The 25,443-nt window shown below is 38.5% G+C and overlaps 1 protein-coding gene across 1 annotated transcript; it reads right to left on the minus strand.

The window, feature by feature from the left end:
* Positions 1 to 190: 190 nt before the first annotated feature.
* On the minus strand, positions 191 to 25,425 carry LOC138325975 (DNA primase large subunit-like). The gene is made up of 12 exons (XM_069272015.1): positions 25,227 to 25,425; positions 24,426 to 24,535; positions 23,725 to 23,804; positions 15,417 to 15,537; positions 14,895 to 14,987; positions 10,843 to 10,980; positions 7,611 to 7,754; positions 5,405 to 5,587; positions 3,090 to 3,216; positions 2,724 to 2,806; positions 1,868 to 2,027; positions 191 to 1,161 (listed from the first exon to the last, which is right to left on the minus strand). Exons 1-12 carry the CDS (start codon positions 25,378 to 25,380, stop codon positions 995 to 997), a joined length of 1,560 nt encoding a protein of 519 aa, XP_069128116.1. The 5' UTR covers positions 25,381 to 25,425; the 3' UTR covers positions 191 to 994.
* Between the last annotated feature and the right edge of the window lie 18 nt (positions 25,426 to 25,443).

Here is a 25,443-nt window from a genome sequence, read left to right on the forward strand (position 1 = left end):
CTTCCACCAGCCCTCTGGGCCGTGTGTTGGAATCCATGTGATGCCAGGCACTGATGACTGGTCAGATACTTTGACTTTCCTCCACCATCATAACTGGGTACATCCTTAAATGACTCTGGTTATTACTAGGATGTTGAATTAATCAAACCAAGCCAGCTGTGAGATGAGCAAAGTAAAAACAAACAAAATCTTAGGATTATAGTTTTTAATATGACATAAATGAGCTCATCCAATATGAGAACAATATTAATTTAAATAGCGATATCTTAATTTCAAAGAAAATAACAGGCAACAAACTATGATTCTAGCCATTCATTTCTTCTTACCAGGTAATATATATTATTAAATCACAGCTGTTGTTTCACAGAGAAAAAAAATGAAAACATCTTTGAAAATTTGCCAAATTTTCCTTTTTTACATTAATAGTTTTTGATACTGTTAATAAAGCGGCAAAAATATATATTAAGGCTTCTAATTAGCATTTATATATTTTTAAGCACTTACAAATGTACGTGTATGAAGTCAACTTTGACAATGTCTCTTAAAGTATTGAAGTAAGACTGAACATCATTCTAATTACGGTAAATAGACACCTGTAGTAGCACAATGATGGAATTCACTGATTCCTTCCAACAGTGAATCACATTACAAAGTGTTGTTACTCACTATCAAAACAAAGTCAATAAAGCACTTTCATTACTTCAATCAAACTTGATTTTAACTAAATTTCCCCTTAAAACTAGGAAGGTGCCATTAAGATATTACCATTCTACAGCCTATGAGATCTGAGCCTACCATTTTTGAAGAAGATACACAATGTTATTTCAAGCCAATTCAATAAATTGTATACAATATACAGACGACGCAAAAATAATTTATGTCAATGAACATGCATGTAGCCCATTCGGCTGTAGAATGGATCAAATTAGCTACCTTTATTGGTATCAGAATTAAAACCCTGATGTTTATCAATTTCAAAGTCAATGTCCAAGTTCTAACAGTCCATCGACATCATGATATCGTCATCATCTTCCATCTCTTCTATACCACTTATATGACCTTGAGGCGTGCCCTGACTAGGTGCTACCTTTTCTGACTTCGGTGTTCCTTGTGACTGGCTGGAGTACTGAGAACGAGGAGTGCTGGGAATTGGCCGCAGAGCTGTCAAACAGATATAAAATACCTTAATCAACTCTAAAAAGTACATTGTTTGACTGATACAATATCAATCTAATCTTAATCACAATATTTTTTATTTAAGTTTCTACATACAGTGTTCAATCTACGATTATTTTTCGTGGGTCCTTTTCGATGGTTTTTGTGAAAACAATGGGTCCCACAGTGTTATAGATACCCATTCCCAGAAATTTCATGGGTCCTTTTAAAATTCTGTGAGTCCAGGACACGGGATGCGCATGTAGATTGATCACTGTACATATGTCAAATCTCATCCTGATTTCCCAACTCTTCTTTAGAAATGAAAGTATTCTCTGGCATTCCTCAAAATATTTATATTTTCGGTATTTAAAGATGTTATTTATATAAAATCTTCTCGCTTGGCCCAAAAAAGTATACTTTGGCTCTCCTCGATGTATTTACATCATTTAGAAGTTCCCTATATATACTAACCTTCTCTCTTGTCCACACGAAGTATCCTCTGGCTCTCTTCAACATATTTAAAATATTTAGAAGTTCCTTATATACAAACCTTCCCTCTTGTCCCCACAAAGTATTCTCTAGCTCTCCACGACGTATTTTCATTATTTAGAAGTTTTCTTATATACTAACCTTCCCTCTTGTCCACACAAAATATTCTTTGGCTCTCCTCGATGTATTTCCATTATTCAGAAATTCCCTATTTACTTACCTTCCCGCTTGTCCCCACGAAGTATCCTCTGGCTCTCCTCGAAGTACTGGTTTGGGTGGTTGATACTGTTGATATCCTGCTCCTCGACGCCCGCATGTTTGGCCAGGAAGTGTTTAGTACAAGCTACACCATAGTGACCACCCTTCACCTCATTCATGATCTATAAATAGATTGAATACTCAACAAATGTAACATGTACTTAAAGCACATTAGGCTAAAGGTCTCAAACAGGTTACATTCAAAGTCAATTTTGCTAAAAAAAAATAAAATAATAAGAGCACAGTTTTTCAACACTATAAATTCTGCCCAGAAAATAGATAAGGTGACATGATGTGATGAGATAATAAACTTTAGTGGAACTAAAATTAGAGGCAATATATATTTTAATGTATCATAATTCAATAACAAATTCATTAATTCCCTGTGAGCTGTCCACAGGTTATACTCCCCCCCCCCCCCCCCCCCCCAAACAAAAGATGGCTTAATTGAACTATCTGTCGATGTCTTACGGTCATCTTATTGACCGATCAGTCCCAAAATATATTATGCACAACTAGGTACTTGCAAAACCTACATATGGAATTTGAGACAGATTAGCAGTAACAAATTTCAACTATCAAAATCCTGATGGCCAATGGCCATCTTATTAACCAATTGGTTCACAAATACAATATGCCCCTAGGGGATCCTATGTATTAAATTTGAGAAAGATTCCTGCCTTTCTGAGAAATAACAATAGGAATAATTGCTAATGTAAAGGACAGAAGAATGGACCATGGATGAAAGGTGATTTGAATAGACCACTATCATCAGATAGTGGGCTAAAGATAAAAAATAATCAACAAATCAATCTTACCTTATCTACATTGTCTTTCGATAAATTCTGTGCCCTCAACTTTTGTGCCAGAAGTGCTTCATCACAATGCTTAAATGGACAACCTGATAACAAAAAGATGAGCAACAAACTAATCACATGCTAAGTCTTGAAACACTTCTAAGTGAGAGATTTTCTTCAGATGCATCATTTTCCATGTATGAATATCAAAATATTCAGATTATTTTGAGAGCGAAAAGTAAGATGTTATGCTCGCAAACACTTGATATCACAATGAACACCTAAATAATGTTTTTCTACCCAGACTTTTATACAGCAAACATGTATAATGCACAGGTTTATTACCATGGACACAGATATAGTGATATGTGATATAAGATAATGTACCATGGAAGTCTCCCTGTCCCGGGGCGTTCGACATGATGATCTTCATACAGCTGTAGGGAGTATAGTTGGCCCTCTTCCCTTCTTTACCATAGTTATGGCGGATGTTATATGAATATGTCTTGTCAAACTGAAACAGATTTCCATAAACAATACAGAATACTTCTTAGAGAAAACTGTGTATTATTGGTTAGAGTTATGAGGATTTTTCCATTGAAATATAAAAATATCTATCTGGCTCCAATTTTTCGAAACAAAAAGCAAAAAGATTTTTTTCTTTTGTAACTTATGTAAATAATTTTGAATCAAGTTTTCAAGAAAAAAGGATCTGACCCTATCACTTCTAAAAAAACCTCAACCATCAGTTGTTCTACAATCTATTGTTCTACTATCTATTGTACTACTATCTGTTGTTCTACAATCTATTGTACTACTATCTATTGTTCTACAATCTATTGTTCTACAATCTATTGTTCTACTATCTATTGTACTGCTATCTATTGTTCTACTATCTGTTGTTCTACTATCTGTTGTTCTACTATCTGTTGTTCTACTATCTAATGTTAATGTGTTTTTCCTATATAAACTATAGTAAACTTGACCTCCTCCCCAGGGAGAAACTGGAGACCCCAGGGTCATATAATGCACAATTTTAGTAAAGGACCTTAAGACCTTTCAATCTATGAAGAGTATTTGATTCTACCGGTTCAGGAATTTCAGAAAAAGATTTTTGAAGTTATTCAACCCCTTTTGGCCCCGTCCCAAAGGCTCCTGGGGGTCAGTTATGGAAAATTTATTAACAGGAGTCAATGGCCATTTTATAGGAGTAATTCTGACAACATTTGACTAATTTCCCATTACAAATGACCAAATAATCCTCAAAAATGTGTTTTCCCTATATAAACTAAAGTAAAGTTAACCATCTCTCCAGAGGGAAACCCGAGACTCCAGGGTCACATTATTCACAATTTTTGTAGAGGGCCTTGTGACCTTTCTATCGATGAACAGTATTTGATTCTACTACATCTGTGAGTGGAGAAAAAGATTTTTGAAATTTTAGTCAATTTTACCCCTTTTGGCCCCTCCCACAGCCCCCTTGGGGGTGAGGGTCATATAATTCACAATTTTGACGACGGACAATAGGCATTTAGAATAGGTCATCATGAGACTTCGTCTCAGGTGACCTAAAAATCCTGATATGATGTAGACAATCGATTGGAATAGTACCTATACACCTGTATGTTCCTCCAAAACCGATATATGATCCAGTATTAACTAGGGCTCCCGCGGTTCACAGGTATATTGGGGTATTGCAATACACCACCAAAAAATATTGTACCGCGATACAGTTTACCTGTACCGGTTTTTTACGATATATTTTCTTAGTATCAAAATTTCATTAATTTGATATAATTAAAATGTCCTGTTATTAAAACAAAACCAGCAAGTTGTATTTGTTTTCCTTTCCGATAATATGAAGCCATGTGGGTATCCCTTTCGTTTTCATTTGATTCAGATGTTGGTCAAATGTTTGTAACTAACGTGTTTAATGTTCAAATGATTCAAACATTTGCATGACGTTGAATATAAACAATATGACATTAGGCTAGTTTCTGAAATATTATCAAGCTGATTCGCTCCATCAATCAACAATACCGGAATATATAATTCTCTAAACACATTTAAGGCCCGGTGAATACATGGTTGCAGGGATTTTGCCAGCGATTTCCGGCTTCATCGTCCGCCGCCATTTTCGATTTCCTACACGTGTCAAAACAACACTGCAAGCCGATCAGCCCTTTGAAGTTTAATCACGATCGTAAGCTTATTTTGCCAGGACAATTGTATGTAAATTTGTTCATTATTTAGGTTCAAAAGTGTAAATATTTGCAGACACTATCATGTTTAGTTATTGCATTATTAGGTTACGATCGTCTGTAGCCTAGCGTTTTCACAAACAGACTCGTATTTTTTTAAAACAAGAACCTCACATTTGAACATTTTTGTTACTCAACAACACGGTTCAAATCGATGTAAAACTACATAACATAGCACTGTATGTTTGTATATTGTAAAGGGTGTTTTTATTATGGAATACATACAAAATAGACACCACATATGTTAAGGTCAAAATATTGCAATACATATCACAATACAGTTGTGGTGTATCGCAATATATCTGCCGTATAGTGGCAGCCCTAGTATTAACTTTGGCAGTACTAGCATATCTATCATGAATATGCTAGAGCACCCGATGTAAGTTACACACCAATGCAAGAAGAAAATCTGACAACCATTAAAATGACAGGGAAACATACCTTATCACCATCTATAAGTTTGGTGAATTCTTTTCTCCAAAACGTCATAGCTTCCTCCAGTGACAGCCCGATTCCTTTGAGAAAGAGTCCATACTGCTGACGACCTCCATGACGTAGATGGTGATCGCGCCTCATTGACTCGTGTAGCTGCTGCATACACATCGGGAATGATTGTTTGGAGAGCTGAACACACAACGTACAAAACAAGTTGGAGTTAAAAAGATCTGAAAGATTTACAGTTAATTTAGATTTCATTATTGAGTCAGAACTCAATCTATACCAAGGACCATAATGTTGTATCAAAACAAGCATTACAGACGATAGGTAAAACAATACACATTCATGTATCAAAACAATTCTAGTAAGAGATAATTCTGTAGTTTAGTATCTAAGCAAATACATCAATCCCCATCTAACATCAATAATTAAGTATTTGAGAAATGTTTCAGTCATTTAAAGACATTATATCTAAATAGGATTTTTTTTACAAATGAGACTCAAATATCATTGCTTAACTAGGCAACACCAAATTAATTTGTAGTTCTTCGGGAAATTGAAAAATAAAAAAGGAGCGAGCGAGCGAATTTCTTTTGTTTTTAAAAAAAAATGGAATCAAGGATTTTTAGGTGCGAAGGGTTTCAAAGTTGAGCGAGCGATTTTTTTTCAAACCATGGAAGTAAATATTCATGATTAAAACACTGATAAACCTGTGTACTGTGGTTTTCAATCATCCTGGATACTTCTGTATATATATGTTATCATGCATAAACAAAAACAAAGCTGTAATTTAAACAACAATGTAATTTTTGATAAAAAAAACAAAAAAACAAAACAATGATCTATCTGATCAGTTAAAACAAAGAAACATATCTTGTAAAAAGTATTATCAGAACAATCACACATGTACATTAAAGGTACACCAAAGTTGACTAGATTTTATAAATTTCTTTTCCATCAGATACACGTAACATGACCTACCATAATTTTTCAAAGTATAATATAACTATATAAAGGCGTTTTTCTACATCAGGAAAAAATACCAATGATTTTCCAAACAATCCAGTTATTTGATGCATGCATTCATCCATGGATATCAAAGACATAGCGTCAATGTACATGTATGTATTATCAACAAAAGTATCAGAATGAACACAAACTTTCAATTGAAAATCTAATTAATACAATTTACCAGGAAAATCATTTATTTTTGCGCAACACATACAAATCATGTTTCATGAGAAACAAATGATAGAAAGATTGACTGATTCAGTTGTCAGGTTTTGACTATAGCTTCACTATCGACTTGCTTTAAGCAAAGGTATGGATGAATGAAAAGAAATACTGATTCATGATTCTGTATTAAAAACAATGTTCATAAGAAATAACACTGCAGCTCATTTGTTACAGAAATTCATACTATTTTGTGAAATTTCAATCGAGTCATGTCTTGGTTTGAGGATATCTTGATCACTCGAATGTCATCTAATCGCATGTCCGATGAAGCATTATATAGATTTTACTCAAATTAATGTCAACAAAACGATAAAAAAGATCAACAAAAGTTTCATCATTTTCGGCTTCGATAGCTGTGTTTGACATCAAATATGTTGGGCCTCGCCGAACGGTAACAATCAAGACACCCATAATCGAAAACAAAGTGCTGAGAGTGAAGATTACAAGAGTAAACAGATGAATGTCAACAACACAAAAAGGTCCACAAACGTTTCATTTTCGGCCGCGATCGCGATCAAATAGCAGCAAGGATGCTAGGTCACTCCGGACGTTCATCATTCACCACTCATCATCCAAAAATAAAATGTTAAAAGTTCAAAAGCATGTTGGTAAATACAATTTTTTTGTCAGCGCTTTTCTCCTTGCCCGCCATTTTTTGTAGTTAATTCATCTATGTCAGACAAAACCTTCACTGTCTCCATTACCGCAATGTAATTCAAGCGTCTGCAAGCGCCAGTAGAGCACTAAGTGACTCGGATGACGGAAAAATAAATCCGGAATTTTTTTTTAGTGCGGTCGCATATTTTTTATATATTTTTACGTGCGCTGCTCCCGACGAACTACAAATTAATTTGGTGTGGCCTTACTAAATTGTCGATTTATTGGTCTATCTGAATCTTCCTCTAAAATGTACAACAGTACTGGAGCTGAGCCTGTGATCAGATCACCTGTAACCTTTGACTTCTGATCTTACCATTTCTACCATGTCTGCTGTGATCTGGCCTACATTGGTCTTTTTAGAGGCGTAATCTTTTCCGACGTAGCGTTTACTTAATCCACATACCATAGGTAGCAGTCTATCGTCCTCCTCGAGGTGAGGAAGGGCTCGACAGGTCACCTGTTAATGTACAAGCTTTAAGTAAGAGCTCGACATGTCACCTTTTAATGTACAAGCTTTAAGTAAGGACTCAACATGTCACCTGTTAATGTACAAGCTTTATGTAAGGGCTTGACAGGTCACCTGTTAATGTACAAGCTTTATGTAAGGGCATGACAGGTCACCTGTTAATGTACAAGCTTTATGTAAGGGCTTGACATGTCACCTGTTAATGTACAAGCTTTATGTAAGGGCTTGATATGTCACCTGTTAATGTACAAGCTTTAAGTAAGGGCTTGACATGTCACCTGTTAATGTACAAGCTTTATGTAAGGGCTTGACATGTCACCTGTTAATGTACAAGCTTCAAGTAAGGGCTCGACATGTCACCTGTTAATGTACAAGCTTTATGTAAGGGCTTGACATGTCACCTGTTGATGTACAAGCTTTATGTAAGGGATGGACAGGTCACCTGTTAATGTACAAGCTTTAAGTAAGGGCTTGACATGTCACCTGTTAATGTACAAGCTTTATGTAAGGGCTTGACATGTCACCTGTTAATGTTTAAGCTTTATGTAAGGGATTGACATGTCACCTGTTAATGTACAAGCTTTATGTAAGGGCTTGACAGGTCACCTGTTAATGTACAAGCTTTATGTAAGGGCTCGACATGTCACATGTTAATGTACAAGCTTTATGTAAGGGATTGACATGTCACCTGTTAATGTACAAGCTTTAAGTAAGGGTTTGACATGTCACCTGTTAATGTACAAGCTTTATGTAAGGGCTTGACATGTCACCTGTTAATGTATAAGCTTTATGTAAGGGCTTGACATGTCACCTGTTAATGTACAAGCTTCAAGTAAGGGCTCGACATGTCACCTGTTAATGTACAAGCTTTATGTAAGTGCTTGACATGTCACCTGTTAATGTACAAGCTTTATGTAAGGGCTTGACATGTCACCTGTTAATGTACAAGCTTTATGTAAGGGCTTGACATGTCACCTGTTAATGTACAAGCTTTATGTAAGGGCTTGACATGTCACCTGTTAATGTACAAGCTTTATGTAAGGGCTCGACATGTCACCTGTTAATGTACAAGCTTTATGTAAGGGCTTGACATGTCACCTGTTAATGTACAAGCTTTATGTAAGGGCTTGACATGTCACCTGTTAATGTACAAGCTTTATGTAAGGGCTTGACATGTCACCTGTTAATGTACAAGCTTTATGTAAGGGCTTGACATGTCACCTGTTAATGTACAAGCTTTAAGTAAGGGCTCGACATGTCACCTGTTAATGTACAAGCTTTAAGTAAGGGCTTGACATGTCACCTGTTAATGTACAAGCTTTATGTAAGGGCTTGACATGTCACCTGTTAATGTACAAGCTTTATGTAAGGGCTTGACATGTCACCTGTTAATGTACAAGCTTTATGTAAGGGCTATGACATGTCACCTGTTAATGTACAAGCTTTAAGTAAGGGCTTGACATGTCACCTGTTAATGTACAAGCTTTATGTAAGGGCTTGACATGTCACCTGTTAATGTACAAGCTTTATGTAAGGGCTTGACATGTCACCTGTTAATGTACAAGCTTTATGTAAGGGCTTGACATGTCACCTGTTAATGTACAAGCTTTAAGTAAGGGCTTGACATGTCACCTGTTAATGTACAAGCTTTATGTAAGGGCTTGACATGTCACCTGTTAATGTACAAGCTTTATGTAAGGGCTCGACATGTCACCTGTTAATGTACAAGCTTTATGTAAGGGCTTGACATGTCACCTGTTAATGTACAAGCTTTATGTAAGGGCTTGACATGTCACCTGTTAATGTACAAGCTTTATGTAAGGGCTTGACATGTCACCTGTTAATGTACAAGCTTTATGTAAGGGCTTGACATGTCACCTGTTAATGTACAAGCTTTATGTAAGGGCTTGACATGTCACCTGTTAATGTACAAGCTTTAAGTAAGGGCTCGACATGTCACCTGTTAATGTACAAGCTTTATGTAAGGGCTTGACATGTCACCTGTTAATGTACAAGCTTTATGTAAGGGCTTGACATGTCACCTGTTAATGTACAAGCTTTATGTAAGGGCTTGACATGTCACCTGTTAATGTACAAGCTTTATGTAAGGGCTTGACATGTCACCTGTTAATGTACAAGCTTTAGCTTATAAGGGCTTGACAGGTCACCTGTTAATGTACAAGCTTTATGTAAGGGCTTGACATGTCACCTGTTAATGTACAAGCTTTATGTAAGGGCTTGACATGTCACCTGTTAATGTACAAGCTTTATGTAAGGGCTTGACATGTCACCTGTTTGTGTACAAGCTTTATGTAAGGGCTTGACATGTCACCTGTTAATGTACAAGCTTTATGTAAGGGCTTGACATGTCACCTGTTAATGTACAAGCTTTATGTAAGTGCTTGACAGGTCACCTGTTAATGTACAAGCTTTAAGTAAGGGCTCGAAAGGTCACCTGTTTATGTACAAGCTTTATGTAAGTGCTTGACAGGTCACCTGTTAATGTACAAGCTTTATGTAAGTGCTTGACAGGTCACCTGTTAATGTACAAGCTTTAAGTAAGGGCTCGACATGTCACTTGTTAATGTACAAGCTTTATGTAAGGGCAACATCTTGCTCCATACTGAAAAACATCATATTACAAGAGTCACAGATATAGTTATGTTTAAAATGAAGTTCACTCTAGCATTAAAGCTCAACATATTGAATTAGAAAAGAGATTTTACCATCAAAATGCCACACTCAATTGTTTCAGAATTTGAATGTTTTTCCATCAACTGAACATCTAGGACAATACTAATTTACTAAATGACAAGGATGTTATTTTACTAAAATAAATACATCATACTGACTTGCTTTGTGTGTTACAATTTTACCGTACACGGATCACATAAACACATGTGCCATCATTTTGATAATTGAATTTATACAGGTAAACTCTCAAAAAAAACTTCTGTTAAAATATTTTGCTGATGGATCCATCATTTCAAAATACCCAACCTCCAACAATTCTAGGATTCATCTGTTACTTATCATGGTGATCTGGAGTAGATGTTTTATTGGGATAAGAATTACTCACAGCTAAGGAATGAGACAAGTGAGCTCGGTAGTGAGTCAGCAGGATTGATATCATGTCTTCTCGCGGTACGTAGGCCAATCCATCTCTCAGAAATACTTTCCTTTTGCTGATCAGGTCAAGTACCTCAATAAAAGGAACCTGAAAGACAAATGCTTAACTTCAGTATGTTTCAAATTTTAATGTGGTAGAGTGTTTACGGATCTTATGTTATTACGTCACCTACTGCATCAGGGATTGATTGATCACGAAAATACTTGACATCATATCAATACTTAATGATAGATGGTGCATTAAAATTATCTTCAGAAGATCAGAATTCAATATCGACCCAAGCAAAGACTTAAGTAGATGGTCACGTATTTCATAAGTCAAGAGCAGCTTCTCATGCATTTCTCACAGCCAAAAACATGTTCTAAATAATTGTTTTATTGTTCCTTTTGTGATAATGTAGTGTTAAATATATAATCAGTTTTGCTTTGAGTGTCATTTGCCATTTATTTCATTTCTCTATGGGGAAATAAAGAATAAATTTGAAATTAAAGGCAGTGTACTGATTCTCCCACTTTTATCTTATTTTCTGTTGTATGTCAAGTGAAACAGTCATTTAATTTACTATGTATTATAAGACTTTGTGGAAAACAAGAGGCCCATGGGCCTTAACGGTCATCTGACTATTAGTACAATACAACATAGTCGTTTAAAGATTTTAGCCTATTTGACCTCTGTGACCTTCATTGAAGGTCAAGGTCATTCATTTGAACAAACTTGGTAGCCCTTCATCCCAGCATGCTACATGCTCAATATCAGTACACTGGGCCTTCTGGTTCTTGAGAAGAAGTCATTTAAAGATTTTAGTCTATTTGCCGCCCGTGACCTTAAATGAAGATCAAGGTCATTCATTTGAATAAACTTGATAGCCCTTCATCCAAGCATGCTACATGCCCAATATCAGTACCCTGGGCCTTCTGGTTTTTGAGAAGAAGTCATTTAAATATTTTAGCCCATTTGACCCCTGTGACCTTAAATGAAGATCAAGGTCATTCATTTGAACAAACTTGGTAGCCCTTCATCCCAGCATACCACAGGCCTAATATCAGGTATCTAGGCCTCTTAGTTATTCACAAGAATTTGTTTAAAATGATTTTAGCCTATTTGACCTCTGATATCAGGTATCTAGGCCTCTTAGTTATTCACAAGAATTTGTTTAAATGATTTTAGCCTATTTGACCTCTGTGACCTTGAATGAAGGTCAAGGTCATTTATTTGAACAAACTTGGTAGCCCTTCATCCCAGCATCCTACAGGGCAAATATCAGTACCCTAGGCCATCTGGTTCTCGAGAAGAAGTCGTTTAAAGATTTTAGCCTTTTTGACCCCTGTGACCTTGAATGAAGGTCAAGGTCATTCATTTGAACAAACTTGGTAGCCCTTCATCTCAGCATGTCACAGGCCCAATATCAGTACCCTGGGCCTTCTGGTTCTTGAGAAGAAGTCGTTTAAAGATTTTAGCCTATTTGACCCTCGTGACCTTGAATGAAGATCAAGGTGATTTATTTGAACAAACTTGGTAGCCCTTCATCCCAGCATGCCATAGGCCTAATATCAGGTATCTAGGCCTCTAAGTTATTCACAAGAATTTGTTTAAATGATTTAAGCCTATTTGACCTCTGTGACCTTGAATGAAGGTCAAGGTGATTTATTTGAACAAACTTGGTAGCCCTTCATCCCAGCATCCTACGGGGCAAATATCAGTACCCTGGGCGTTCTGGTTCTCAAGAAGAAGTCGTTTAAAGATTTTAGCCTTTTTGACCCCTGTGACCTTGAATGAAGGTCAAGGTCATTCATTTGAACAAACTTGGTAGATCTTCATCTCAGCATGTCACAGGCCCAATATCAGTACCCTGGGCCTTCTGGTTCTTGAGAAAAAGTCATTTAAAGATTTTAGCCTATTTGACCATCGTGACCTTGAATGAAGGTCAAGGTCATTTATTTGAACAAACTTGGTAGCCCTTTATCCCAGCATGCCAGAGGCCTAATATCAGGTATCTAGGCCTCTTAGTTATTCACAAGAAGTTGTTTAAAAGATTTTAGCCTTTTTGACCCCTGTGACCTTGAATGAAGGTCAAGGTCATTCATTTGAACAAACTTGGAAGCCCTACATCCCAGCAACCTACAGGCCAAATATGAGTACCCTGGGCCTTCCGGTTATTGAGAAGAAGTCGCTTGAATGAAAAGTTTACGGACGGCGGACGGCGCACGACGACGGACGGTGCATGATGACAATAGGTCATCCTGACCCTTCGGGTCAGATGACCTAAAAATCCTGTGTAAGTATAGTACACGTTTAACCATCAATTATGGCTGGTCCAGATTTGGCTGATTAAAGGATCAATGAATTATGTATGATATTGAAGGTAATAAGCCAGGAGTGAGTGGGATTTGGAACACTGGATGTCTTAACATATAATAAACATCCCTGCAAAATAGAGATGTAACAATTCACCGATGCATCGATGTATTGCATCCCTTAGTGGTGCATCGATTCAACGTGTGCAATATATTAGTATTGCGGTACCTAAAAACCACAATTGAATATCGGATCATCTCCTTTGGTCAAGGTCAGCTGAATGTTTGTTAGTAACAAAATGGCGGAATCTCACGAGGAGTAACAAGAGGCCCAGAGGGCCTGTATCGCTCACCTGGTTTGTAATGCCAAGTCATGTTCTGAATACAGGTTCATTGTTTCTTTTCTGAAGGAATTTGAATATTTACCTCCGATTTCCCATATTGGGCCACACCTCTCCTGCCCCTGGGGGGTAAGAGCCAAAATTTATACAAGTTCTGTTTCCCTTCCAAAAAGGATGTTTGTGGCCAAATTTGGTTACAATCCATGCAGAACTCTAGGACAAGTGGCGATTTATAGGATTTAACCTCTATTTCCCCTATTGGGCCCTGCCCCTCCTGCCCCCAGGGGGTCAGAGCCAAAATTTATACAAGTTCTGTTCCCCTTTCCCCAAGGATGTTTGTGGCCAAATTTGGTTACAATCCATGCAAAACTCTAGGACAAGTAGCGATTTATAGGATTTACCTCTATTTCCCCTATTGGGCCCCGCCCCTCCTGCCCCCGGGGGGTCAGAGCCAAAATTTATACAAGCTCTGTTCCCCTTCCCCCAAGGATGTTTGTGGCCAAATTTAGTTACAATCCATGCAGAACTCTAGGACAAGTAGCGATTTATAGGATTTACCTCTATTTCCCCTATTGGGCCCCGCCCCTCCTGCCCCCGGGGGGTCAGAGCCAAAATTTATACAAGTTCTGTTCCCCCTCCCCCTAGGATGTTTGTGGCCAAATTTGGTTACAATCCATGCAGAACTCTATTGACTAGTAGCGATTTTAAAGGATTTACCTCTATTTCCCCTATTGGGGCCCCACCCCTCCTGCCCCCGGGGGGTCAGAGCCAAAATTTATACAAGTTCTGTTCCCCCTTCCCCAAGGATGTTTGTGGCCAAATTTGGTTACAATCCATGCAGAACTCTATGACTAGTAGCGATTTAAAGGATTTACCTCTATTCCCCTATTGGGCCCCGCCCCTCCTGCCCCAGGGGGGTCAGAGAGCCAAAATTTATACAAGTTCTGTTCCCCCTCCCCCAAAAAATTTGGTTACAATCCATGCAGAACTCTAATAAACTTGTGTCAGCGCCTGTGGCCTATACAGCCGCTTCCTGTTTTATTTCTCGGTCTACTAAATCTAGTAACAGTACATGGGAAATGGATAAAACTCAAGTCAAGAAATCTCTGTCAATGTTGATTTTTATTTGATAATGTTATTGTTTATTTCAGCAAAATATTTCATAATGTCTATAAAAATATTGCAATATGTATCATATCATGAACCCTTTATCGTGATACATATCGTATCATCACATACCATGTGAAACAGCACTACTGCAAAACTATTGTATGCCAACTTATTACCCTTGTCATTAAATTTGATTTCAAATCCACAAGTTTTCAGATTTACTACTATGCAATGAACCAGTGCTACACAATGTTACCTTGAAATATTCTTGAGTATGAGCTGATGATGAATTTCGACCCGCTGCTGCTATCAATTCTGGAGTTATGTCCCTTTTCTCATCATCAGAGATCTGTAAATATTAATGAAAGTTAAAAAGCTACATATTGGCAGCAATTGGGTAAAAAAAGAAACAGAAACTATGGCAAAGAAGTACAGTAATGTTATAATATTGCATTTAAATTCTATAAAGGTCACAGAGGTATATTGGTTAAGGTATTAATTCTCTATCTGGTTCATAGTATAAACCTACCAGGGTATGTGTATCAGCTGCCATTTATAAAAGAAATGTGATTTCAGATCTAAATTACATTACTATAATAATAGTATACAGATGGTATAGAAAAGTACCCTCTGAAATTGCAATTGTATCGCCTCTCCTGAAAGATAATGAAAACCCTGCACCCTTAATTACAATATTTTCATGCCTTGACAATAACAAACCAAACTGTAGTGTTATATTTTGTGCAAATAGGTAAAAGTTTAGGGATAAAAAACCTACCGGACTGTAGTTAAGATTATTTTCTTGGAGAAACTCCTGTCTGCTTTCTGGAGTCTCCCTCTGAAACCTGAGTCTCAACAACTCAAGCTCCTGTTGTAGAAACCATCTTCTCAACTCCTCCCTGTAAAATGTATTTACAGTTAATTGCAAGTTTATTATATTTTCACATACATTTACAAAATCTGAATGAAACTTTTCTGTGTTTACAATGTAAGGGCTGTGGTGATCGAGTGGTCCAGACATCTACATCTATATTGTACTGACCACCTTCATCAAGCTAAGTTTATGTCAATTGGAGTGAGTGTTGGAAAAAAAAAAAAAATCAGCACAAGCCTGTTTTTTAGGTGGTGAAGGCTTTCCATCACCACCTCAACCGGGCATTTCCTTAAATGATCCTGGCTCTGCATAGAACGTTAAACACACAAATGGATATTGGTTTTAATCAGATGACGAAAACATCAAATTCCTGGGGTTTTTAGGTCGTTTTTTTTTTTTATTGCTATTAATTTAGGTACAACTACTGATATGATAAATGCAGTATCAAAGGTAAGTTGGTGTATGCACATGCATCACCGACAATGTTGACATTAAAGATTGATCTTAATAAGCTGGCTCAGTGTCTTAAAGCTGACAATGCAAGTTAAAATTATTAAAATGATTTTTTTTTTAAATAAGTATACTCGTTGTTCAAGAATCGTTTATGAGACATTCCCCAGTTGAGAACAGCCATTTTTGTTTTACATTCCGACGACTCACCGACCCCAATATAAAAGCGAGTGAATCGACACACGTGCGCTCATTCATGTACCCATACACCTAGCAGTCCACAGTATATATCACCTACAAATAGGTAAACAAAACCCTCACCTCTAAAACTATATGGGACTTTTTTTTAGCAAAAAACATGTCAACTCCTCTAAGTTGTCATTTAGATATTTCTCAAAATAAAATTCCAACGCAAGTGAATAGAAATCCAAACAATAATCCGTCCACATATCTCTACGTATATCATCGTACTCGATGCATTCAACTGACCATGTACACGTGACTACGTACCTGACCCGAACGAGCGACAGCTATCAAGGACACACACGTGTCAATGTACATGTACGTTTAAAACTTGGTGTATATTGAAGTGTTTTATTAGTTTGTATTGGACATTTGTTGGGATATAGCTGACAACACATTCATCTATTACTTCAATGAAATATTGTCAGGTGAGTGCAGTGTTTATTTTCAATTTGACATTGTTATTTGCAATATCGGGGCATGTGTATCTGAGACAAGACATGTTTAGAATGACACACGTGTGTCAAGTGTCCCATGCTTTATATAGGGGGTTGGCCAGTGAAGGTTAATAAGCAGAGCAAAAGAAAAATGGCTGCCACTTCCTTAAATACCACACTGTCATAACTAGGAGATGTCTCAAAAACAATTTTTGAAACGAGAGGCCCAGAGGGCCTGTATCGCTCACCTGGTTTGTAATGCCAAGTAATGTTCTGAATACAGGTTCATTGTTTCTTTTCTGAAGGAATTTTAATATCAATCTCTAAATCCCCTATTGGGCCCCACACCTCCTGCCCCCAGGGGGTCAGAGCCAAAATTTATACAAGTTCTGTTCCCCTTCCCCCAAGGATGTTAACCCTTAGACTGCTACACGCGACTATATACGCGTTGGTTTAAATGGCCCTCAGTGCTACACGCGTAAAAAGACGGTTTTTGACTCTGAGTTTTCAACCAGCGGTCCGATCGTCAAATCTCCCTCCTGTTGCTAGAATTATGACTGAAAACGAAAGTAGAATGCTTACGATTGGTTCTAGTGTAATTACATTTGATATTCTCTGGATTATACCCTAAAAATAACCACAGGTGTGGAGGAATTTGAATGGTATACTGACTCGTCAAAATGGCCGCTCTGATATATCGAAGTGATGAAGAACGTGTACAACAGTTCTTTGCTAGCGATGTGTCAGAAGTTGAAAGTAAATTTGAAGGGTCAGATACTTTAGATTGGGATCCAATAGAAGGCAAAATTATTTTAATTTCACCTATAAATAAGTGTGTGCCCGATGCCAACACAGAACATGAGACAGCCCCCCACGCGGCCGGCTACCGTGTTGACAGACGACAAGATTGACTTCCACAGGCGAGTTGAAATTAATGCATTACATGAATAAATGTAAGCTAGTTGCTTTTCAAAGGGCCATTTTTGGATGATTACAATATAGACCAAAAATATAGTTGTTCACACAAATTTGTTTATAGTTTGTTCCCCTTCCTCCAAGGTGTTTGTGGCCAAAATTTGGTTACAAATCACCATACAGAACTCTATGAATGCTAGTACGCGATTTTAAAGAATTTTACCTTCTTATTTCCAATATTGCCCCGGCCCCTCCTGCCCCACGGGACCAGAGCCAAAATTTATACTCAAACTCAGTTCTTATTCTAATGCCCAAGGATTATTTCTGGCCTAAATGTGGTTACATTTCATGATAGTAGCGTCGATTTAAAGGCCCCTATAAGCCCCTCCAGCCCCTGGGGGGCCAGAGCCAAAATTTATACAAGTTCTGTTCCCCTTCCCCCAAGGATGTTTGTGGCCAAATTTTGGTACATTCCATTCACAACTCTATGACTAGTAGCGATTTAAAGGATTTACCTCCTATTTCCCCTATTGGGCCCCGCCCCTCCTGCCCCTGGGTGATCAGAGCCAAAATTTATACAAGTACTGTTCCCCTTACCCCAAGGTTGTTTTGTGTCTGATTTTGGTTACATTCCATGCCAAACTCTAGGACAAGTAGCGATTTAAAGGATTTACCTCTATTTCCCTATTGGGCCCCGCCCCTCCTGCCCCCGGGGGATTCAGAGCCAAAATTTATACAAGTTCTGTTCCCCTTCCCCCAAGGATGTTTGTGGCCAAATTTGGTTACATTTCATTCAGAACTCTATGACTAGTAGATTTTTGTAAGGATTTACCTCTATTTCCCCTATTGGGCCCCGCCCCTCCTGCCCCCGGGGGGCCAGAGCCAAAATTTATACAAGTTCTGTTCCCCTTCCCCCAAGGATGTTTGTGGCCAAATTTTGGTTTCTTAATCCATGCAGGACTCTATGACTAGTAGCGATTTAAAGGATTTACCTCTAATGCCCCTATTGGGCCCCGCCCCTCCTGCCCCTGGGGATCAGAGCCAAAATTTATACAAGTTCTGTTCCCCTTCCCCCAAGGATGTTTGTGGCCAAATTTGGTTACATTTCATTCAGAACTCTATGACAAGTAGCGATTTAAAGGATTTACCTCTATTTCCCCTATTGGGCCCCGCCCCTCCTGCCCCCGGGGGGCCAGAGCCAAAATTTATACAAGTTCTGTTCCCCTTCCCCCAAGGATGTTTGTGGCCAAATTTGGTTCAAATCCATGCAGAACTCTATGACTAGTAGCGATTTAAAGGATTTACCTCTATTTCCCCTATTGGGCCCCGCCCCTCCTGCCCCTGGGGGATCAGAGCCAAAATTTATACAAGTTCTGTTCCCCTTCCCCCAAGGATGTTTGTGGCTGATTTTGGTTACAATCCATGCCAAACTCTAGGACAAGTAGCGATTTAAAGGATTTACCTCTATTTCCCCTATTGGGCCCCGCCCCTCCTGCCCCTGGGGGGTCAGAGCCAAAATTTATACAAGTTCTGTTCCCCCTCCCCAAAGGATGTTTGTGGCCAAATTTGGTTCCAATCCATGCAGAACTCTATGACTAGTAGCGATTTAAAGGATTTACCTCTATTTCCCCTATTGGGCCCGCCCCTCCTGCCCCTGGGGGATCAGAGCCAAAATTTATACAAGTACTGTTCCGCTTCCCCCAAGGATGTATGTGGCTGATTTTGGTTACAATCCATGCCAAACTCTATGACAAGTAGCGATTTAAAGGATTTACCTGTATTTCCCCTATTGGGCCCCGTTCCTGCCCCTGGGGGAAAATGACACTTTGTTTATATTATATATATGAGATGCATGTGTTTCTTTTACGTTGATAACGGCTATGGGTTTTATCCAGATTAAGTGATTTACACCACTGTTGGTCAAGACATGATGCATTTGAAAAACAATTTCTCAGAAATTGTTTGGGATCGTTTTCTAGTTATATTGTCTAATTACCTTTAACCTGACTGAAAATGACTTACCTGGACTCACCTGAGTTATAACAATACTTTTAAGGGTAACTTGGTCTAAGATAGAGATAATTTGTGGTGCATAATGCAAATGCATACACTGTGTGACGATAGACCAGAAATTAAACAGGAAACTAGCTTCTTTCCTTCATGAACAATTATCAATATTTTGTTTGTGAATATTAATTAGTTTTAGAAGTTTTTACCTGGATTTTTTCAAAGACTTAATAACCAAATGAAGTCATGTGCTTCTTAATACTAAGGTTACTTTATTAAATTGGTTTTATTTCATAATTTTAATTTAGTTTTCTTGTTATTATTTGATACAACCTAATATTTTTACCTTTAGTCACCTGTATTGTTACCTGTATGCTTAACGAGAAGTATATTTGCGGAATAAACAACATCAATATAAACTACAGGCAATAACAAACAATTTTCATATAACTTTTATTTACAGTCAAACCTCGATGATTCGAACTTCGATGAATCGAATTTCTCGCTGTATCGAACTTTTTGTCTGGTCCCGAATTTCTTCACTATATAACATTACTAACTAACCCATGTATGAATCGAAGTTTTATGAATCGAAGTTCTCGATGTATCGAACTTTTTTCATGGACCATTTGTTATAGAATCATAGGTAACTGACACTCGATGAATCGAATAAAAATTTACCTGTACAGATCAGGTGTTCGCCGATACCCCTCGGCATGCTGTCACACCTAGCTGTCTCGCGACGGCCCTTCGCCAGACAATAGGGATTATGACAGCTTGTGTTGCTAGCTTGATTTCATCAAGATAATTAATATCACTAATCAGGCCAATACCCGGTGCTTTGTTTTTACAAGCTGCGTTATTAAATCATTAGTACGGCAAAGATACAGTTAGCCGTTTTTGATGTTCGCCGCCGCCATTGGTAGCGGTTTGTAGAATTTACGGAACGGTAAATAGCGAGCCACATTATTAGTAACTCATACTCAAAACTGTTACATTGCACAACTTTGGCATAAATACTTGAGGAAATCGATCATTCTAAATCGAAGTATTTTGTAGGTGTTGTAGCGCTTTCGGTTCCTCCTTTTTAGTTTCGTTTTTACAACGTGTTTTTGTTTTTATATTCATTCCGTAATATTAACCATCGCTTAAATAGTCACCAAACGAACACTTGTACATGGGTTAGGCCTAGTACACGTAAGTCTTGTTTATAATATACGTATATGTATTGCTAACGATAGCAATACACGTGATTAATTGCATATTTCGTTTTTATTTTGTTTTGCTTGTGGTACAATGATTATAAAGTTTACGGAACGGAGACGACATGTACACAACTACCACAGTTGGTCATGGTAAAAAAAACATCGGTCTAATTTCAACCACGAATAATTCGAAGTCTCGATGTATCGAAGTTTTTCTGACGGTCCCTTGAACTTCGATACATCGAGGTTTGACTGTACATAATGCAAATAGTTTTCAAGATATAATCCTTTATAATTAAGTTATCATTTCCCTGGATTTTACAAAATTAATGCAGCACTGAGAGCCATTACTATACAAACCATTGCAGCAGCCTAAGGGTTAATGGCCAAATTTGGTCAAAATCCAAGCAAAACTCTAGGACAAGTAGTGATTTACAGGATTTACCTCTATTTCCCCTATTTGGCCCCACCCGTCCTGCCCTCGGGGGGCCAGAGCCAAAATTTATACAAGTTCTGTTCCCTTGGATGTTTGTGGCCAAATTTGGTTACAATCCATGCAGAACTCTATTAGCGATTTAAAGGATTTACCGCAATTTCCCCTATTGGGCCCTGCCCCTGGGGGATCAGAGCCAAAATTTATACAAGTTCTGTTCCCCTTCCCCAAAGGATGTTTTTGGCCAAATTCAGTTACAATTCATGTAGAACTCTAGGACAAGTAGCGATTTAAAGGATTTACCTCTATTTTCCCTATTGGGCCCCGCCCCTCCTGCCCCCAGGGGTCAGAGCCAAAATTTATACAAGTTCTGTTCCCCTTCCCCAAGGATGTTTGTGGCCAAATTTGGTTACATTCCATTCAGAACTCTATGACTAGTAGCGATTTAAAGGATTTACCTCTATTACCCCTATTGGGCCCCGCCCCTCCTGCCCCCGGGGGACCAGAGCCAAAATTTAAACAAGTTCTGTTTCCCTTTCCCCAAGGATGTTTGTGGCCAAATTTGGTTACATTCCATTCAGAACTCTATGACTAGTAGCGATTTAAAGGATTTACCTCTATTTCCCCTATTGGGCCCCGCCCCTCCTGCCCCCGGGGGGTCAGAGCCAAAATTTATACAAGTTCTGTTCCCCTTCCCCCAAGGATGTTTGTGGCCAAATTTGGTTACATTCCATTCAGAACTCTATGACTAGCAGCGATTTAAAGGATTTACCTCTATTACCCCTATTGGGCCCCGCCCCTCCTGCCCCCGGGGGACCAGAGCCAAAATTTATACAAGTTCTGTTTCCCTTTCCCCAAGGATGTTTGTGGCCAAATTTGGTTACATTCCATTCAGAACTCTATGACTAGTAGCGATTTAAAGGATTTACCTCTATTTCCCCTATTGGGCCCCGCCCCTCCTGCCCCCAGGGGGTCAGAGCCAAAATTTATACAAGTTCTGTTCCCCTTCCCCCAAGGATGTTTGTGGCCAAATTTGGTTACATTCCATTCAGAACTCTATGACTAGTAGCGATTTAAAGGATTTACCTCTATTACCCCTATTGGGCCCCGCCCCTCCTGCCCCCGGGGGACCAGAGCCAAAATTTATACAAGTTCTGTTCCCCTTCCCCCAAGGATGTTTGTGGCCAAATTTGGTTACATTCCATTCAGAACTCTATGACTAGCAGCGATTTAAAGGATTTACCTCTATTACCCCTATTGGGCCCCGCCCCTCCTGCCCCCGGGGGTCAGAGCCAAAATTTATACAAGTTCTGTTCCCCTTCCCCCAAGGATGTTTGTGGCCAAATTTGGTTACATTCCATTCAGAACTCTATGACTAGTAGCGATTTAAAGGATTTACCTCTATTTCCCCTATTGGGCCCCGCCCCTCCTGCCCCCAGGGGTCAGAGCCAAAATTTATACAAGTTCTGTTCCCCTTCCCCATGGATGTTTGTGGCCAAATTTGGTTACATTCCATTCAGAACTCTATGACTAGTAGCGATTTAAAGGATTTACCTCTATTACCCCTATTGGGCCCCGCCCCTCCTGCCCCCGGGGGACCAGAGCCAAAATTTAAACAAGTTCTGTTTCCCTTTCCCCAAGGATGTTTGTGGCCAAATTTGGTTACATTCCATTCAGAACTCTATGACTAGTAGCGATTTAAAGGATTTACCTCTATTTCCCCTATTGGGCCCCGCCCCTCCTGCCCCCAGGGGTCAGAGCCAAAATTTATACAAGTTCTGTTCCCCTTCCCCAAGGATGTTTGTGGCCAAATTTGGTTACATTCCATTCAGAACTCTATGACTAGTAGCGATTTAAAGGATTTACCTCTATTACCCCTATTGGGCCCCGCCCCTCCTGCCCCCGGGGGACCAGAGCCAAAATTTATACAAGTTCTGTTTCCCTTCCCCCAAGGATGTTTGTGGCCAAATTTAGTTACATTCCATTCAGAACTCTATGACTAGTAGCGATTTAAAGGATTTACCTCTATTTCCCGTATTGGGCCCCGCCCCTCCTGCACCTGGGGGATCAGAGCCAAAATTTAGACAAGTTCTGTTCCCCCTCCCCCAAGGATGTTTGTGGTCAAATTTGGTTACAATCCATGCAGAACTCTAGGACAAGTAGCGATTTATAGGATTTACCTCTATTTCCCCTATTGGGCCCCGCCTCTCCTGCCCTGGGGGGGTCAGAGCCAAAATTTATACAAGTTCTGTTCCCCCTCCCCCAAGGATGTTTGTGGCCAAATTTGGTTACAATCCATGCAGAACTCTATGACTAGTAGCGATTTAAAGGAAATGTTGACGGACGACGGACGCTGGATGCCGCGCCATGACATAAGTTCACCGGCCCTTCGGGCCAGGTGAGCTAAAAATATTTTGTTAATATATTTTTTTTTCAATTTCAAATGCATGTTTTTAACTTGCATTGTCAGCTTTAAGACCTACATACAGTCATGTGACACACTCATATTTCTGATTACTTACGATCTACAATAAGCCAGTCTTAGAATAAAATGTGAGATGTGGTCAAGCCTTCGGAGAAATTCATCTTCTCTTCTGTCAGTCTGAAATAGAAAATTTACAATCTTATAAACCTAGATGAAGAGTTGCTATTCAAGTAGAAATCAAATTTATTTTCTTTATTCAACAGAACAACAAATGTCAATAACTTACATTGTATAAATAATTCAACACTGTGCCAAATATATCTTTTATATTGGCAGTCAAAGAGCTAATTTTAGATACTGGATAAATCATTAAATTGTAGGTGGGCTGGACAGGGTCGATCATCGATGATCAGGTAATTTAGCAAATTTAATTTTGTAACAGTAGAAAATGTAGCAACCAGACTGGGATTCGACCCCGGGACATCTGAACACAAGCCAAATTCCACTGAGATACCTGGTCACCAATGATCAACCCAGTCCAAATCCACTACACTACGTATACTCCCTCCTTTTTAAAAGTCTTTGTCCTTGAAGATATACAAGACCCTTATCCTACCGATCCGCTGTGTTTATTTTAGTTAGGTGTCAGGTTTGCAACAGGAGACTGCAGAGAAAAGTAGCGGCCAGACCTAGATTAAAACTCTGGACCATCGAACACTAGCCGATAGTCTCTACCTCTGAGCTACCTGGTCACCGATGATCGACCCGGTCCCATCCCACTACATTATCAACTCTTACCCTTAGAATAGGACCAAACTTGGTTTTCTTGATTTCTTTTTCGACCAGGTCTGTATATTTTTCAGTCCCTCTGATATGGCGAACACCAGCTGTATCCAAAGCTTTTAAAACTGTAACATAAAACATTGTATATTATAAGTATGGTCCTTCTAAAAAGAGTCTGCGCCAGCTGTAAGAGTCCCTAGATCAGTTCATTAAAAATATTAATAAAGGTAACGTCATGAAGAAAATCATATCTTTTTGCAAAGTTTCATGAAGAATGGTACAAAAATAGTAAAGTTTTTTTTTTAATTTATGAGCTTGTCGTATGATATGTCCCATCTTGAAATTTCAATTTCAAATTACCATTACTTCATTATTTTTACACAATTCTTCATGAAACTTACATTAGTTGTGTATATTATTGTCTAAAGTTTTAGTGCACGTGCCATGTAAAAAAAAATTGACACCCTTTTTTCACAAATATGCCTAAAGCATCTGTATACGTTTTCATTTCACAGCATCCTGCATTTAGGTACCTACTTACGGTTACTCAAATGCAGGACTATACTGGAGTGTGCCCAACCAGCGAGATTATCAGCTGATTATATGTTTCTGATAATAAAGGTTCGAATATGTTTTTAGCATGAGAAGTATAATCAGAAACATATATTATGTATATAGGCTCCTGGTACAATGATGTGATTCAAAACAGCTATTAAATTGCGCAAAGTAATATCCAATCCATTATTATATGTAGAACTGTTTGACTGCCGATGAATGTCAATGACATCTAGCTAGGCTATGCAGATGATTTTTAACCTTTTAATCTCTCAACGGCGTATTCTTCAAATTCCTGTAAAGAAATCGTATCTGTCGGTGGAGTGTGATAAAACTGTAGCGGATGAGCATATTTCTGTTCAAGCTTCACACCCCTTTTTGTCCGTTTTGATTTGCTCTTCTCTTTGATTTCCATTGCAAGTTTTTTCTTCTTCCCGCCAACGAATGAACACAGAGCATAGTCTCCCGAACGCTTCAA

Source organism: Argopecten irradians, chromosome 6 (assembly GCF_041381155.1).
Source record: "Argopecten irradians isolate NY chromosome 6, Ai_NY, whole genome shotgun sequence".
NCBI classification, from domain to species: Eukaryota; Metazoa; Mollusca; class Bivalvia; order Pectinida; family Pectinidae; genus Argopecten; species Argopecten irradians.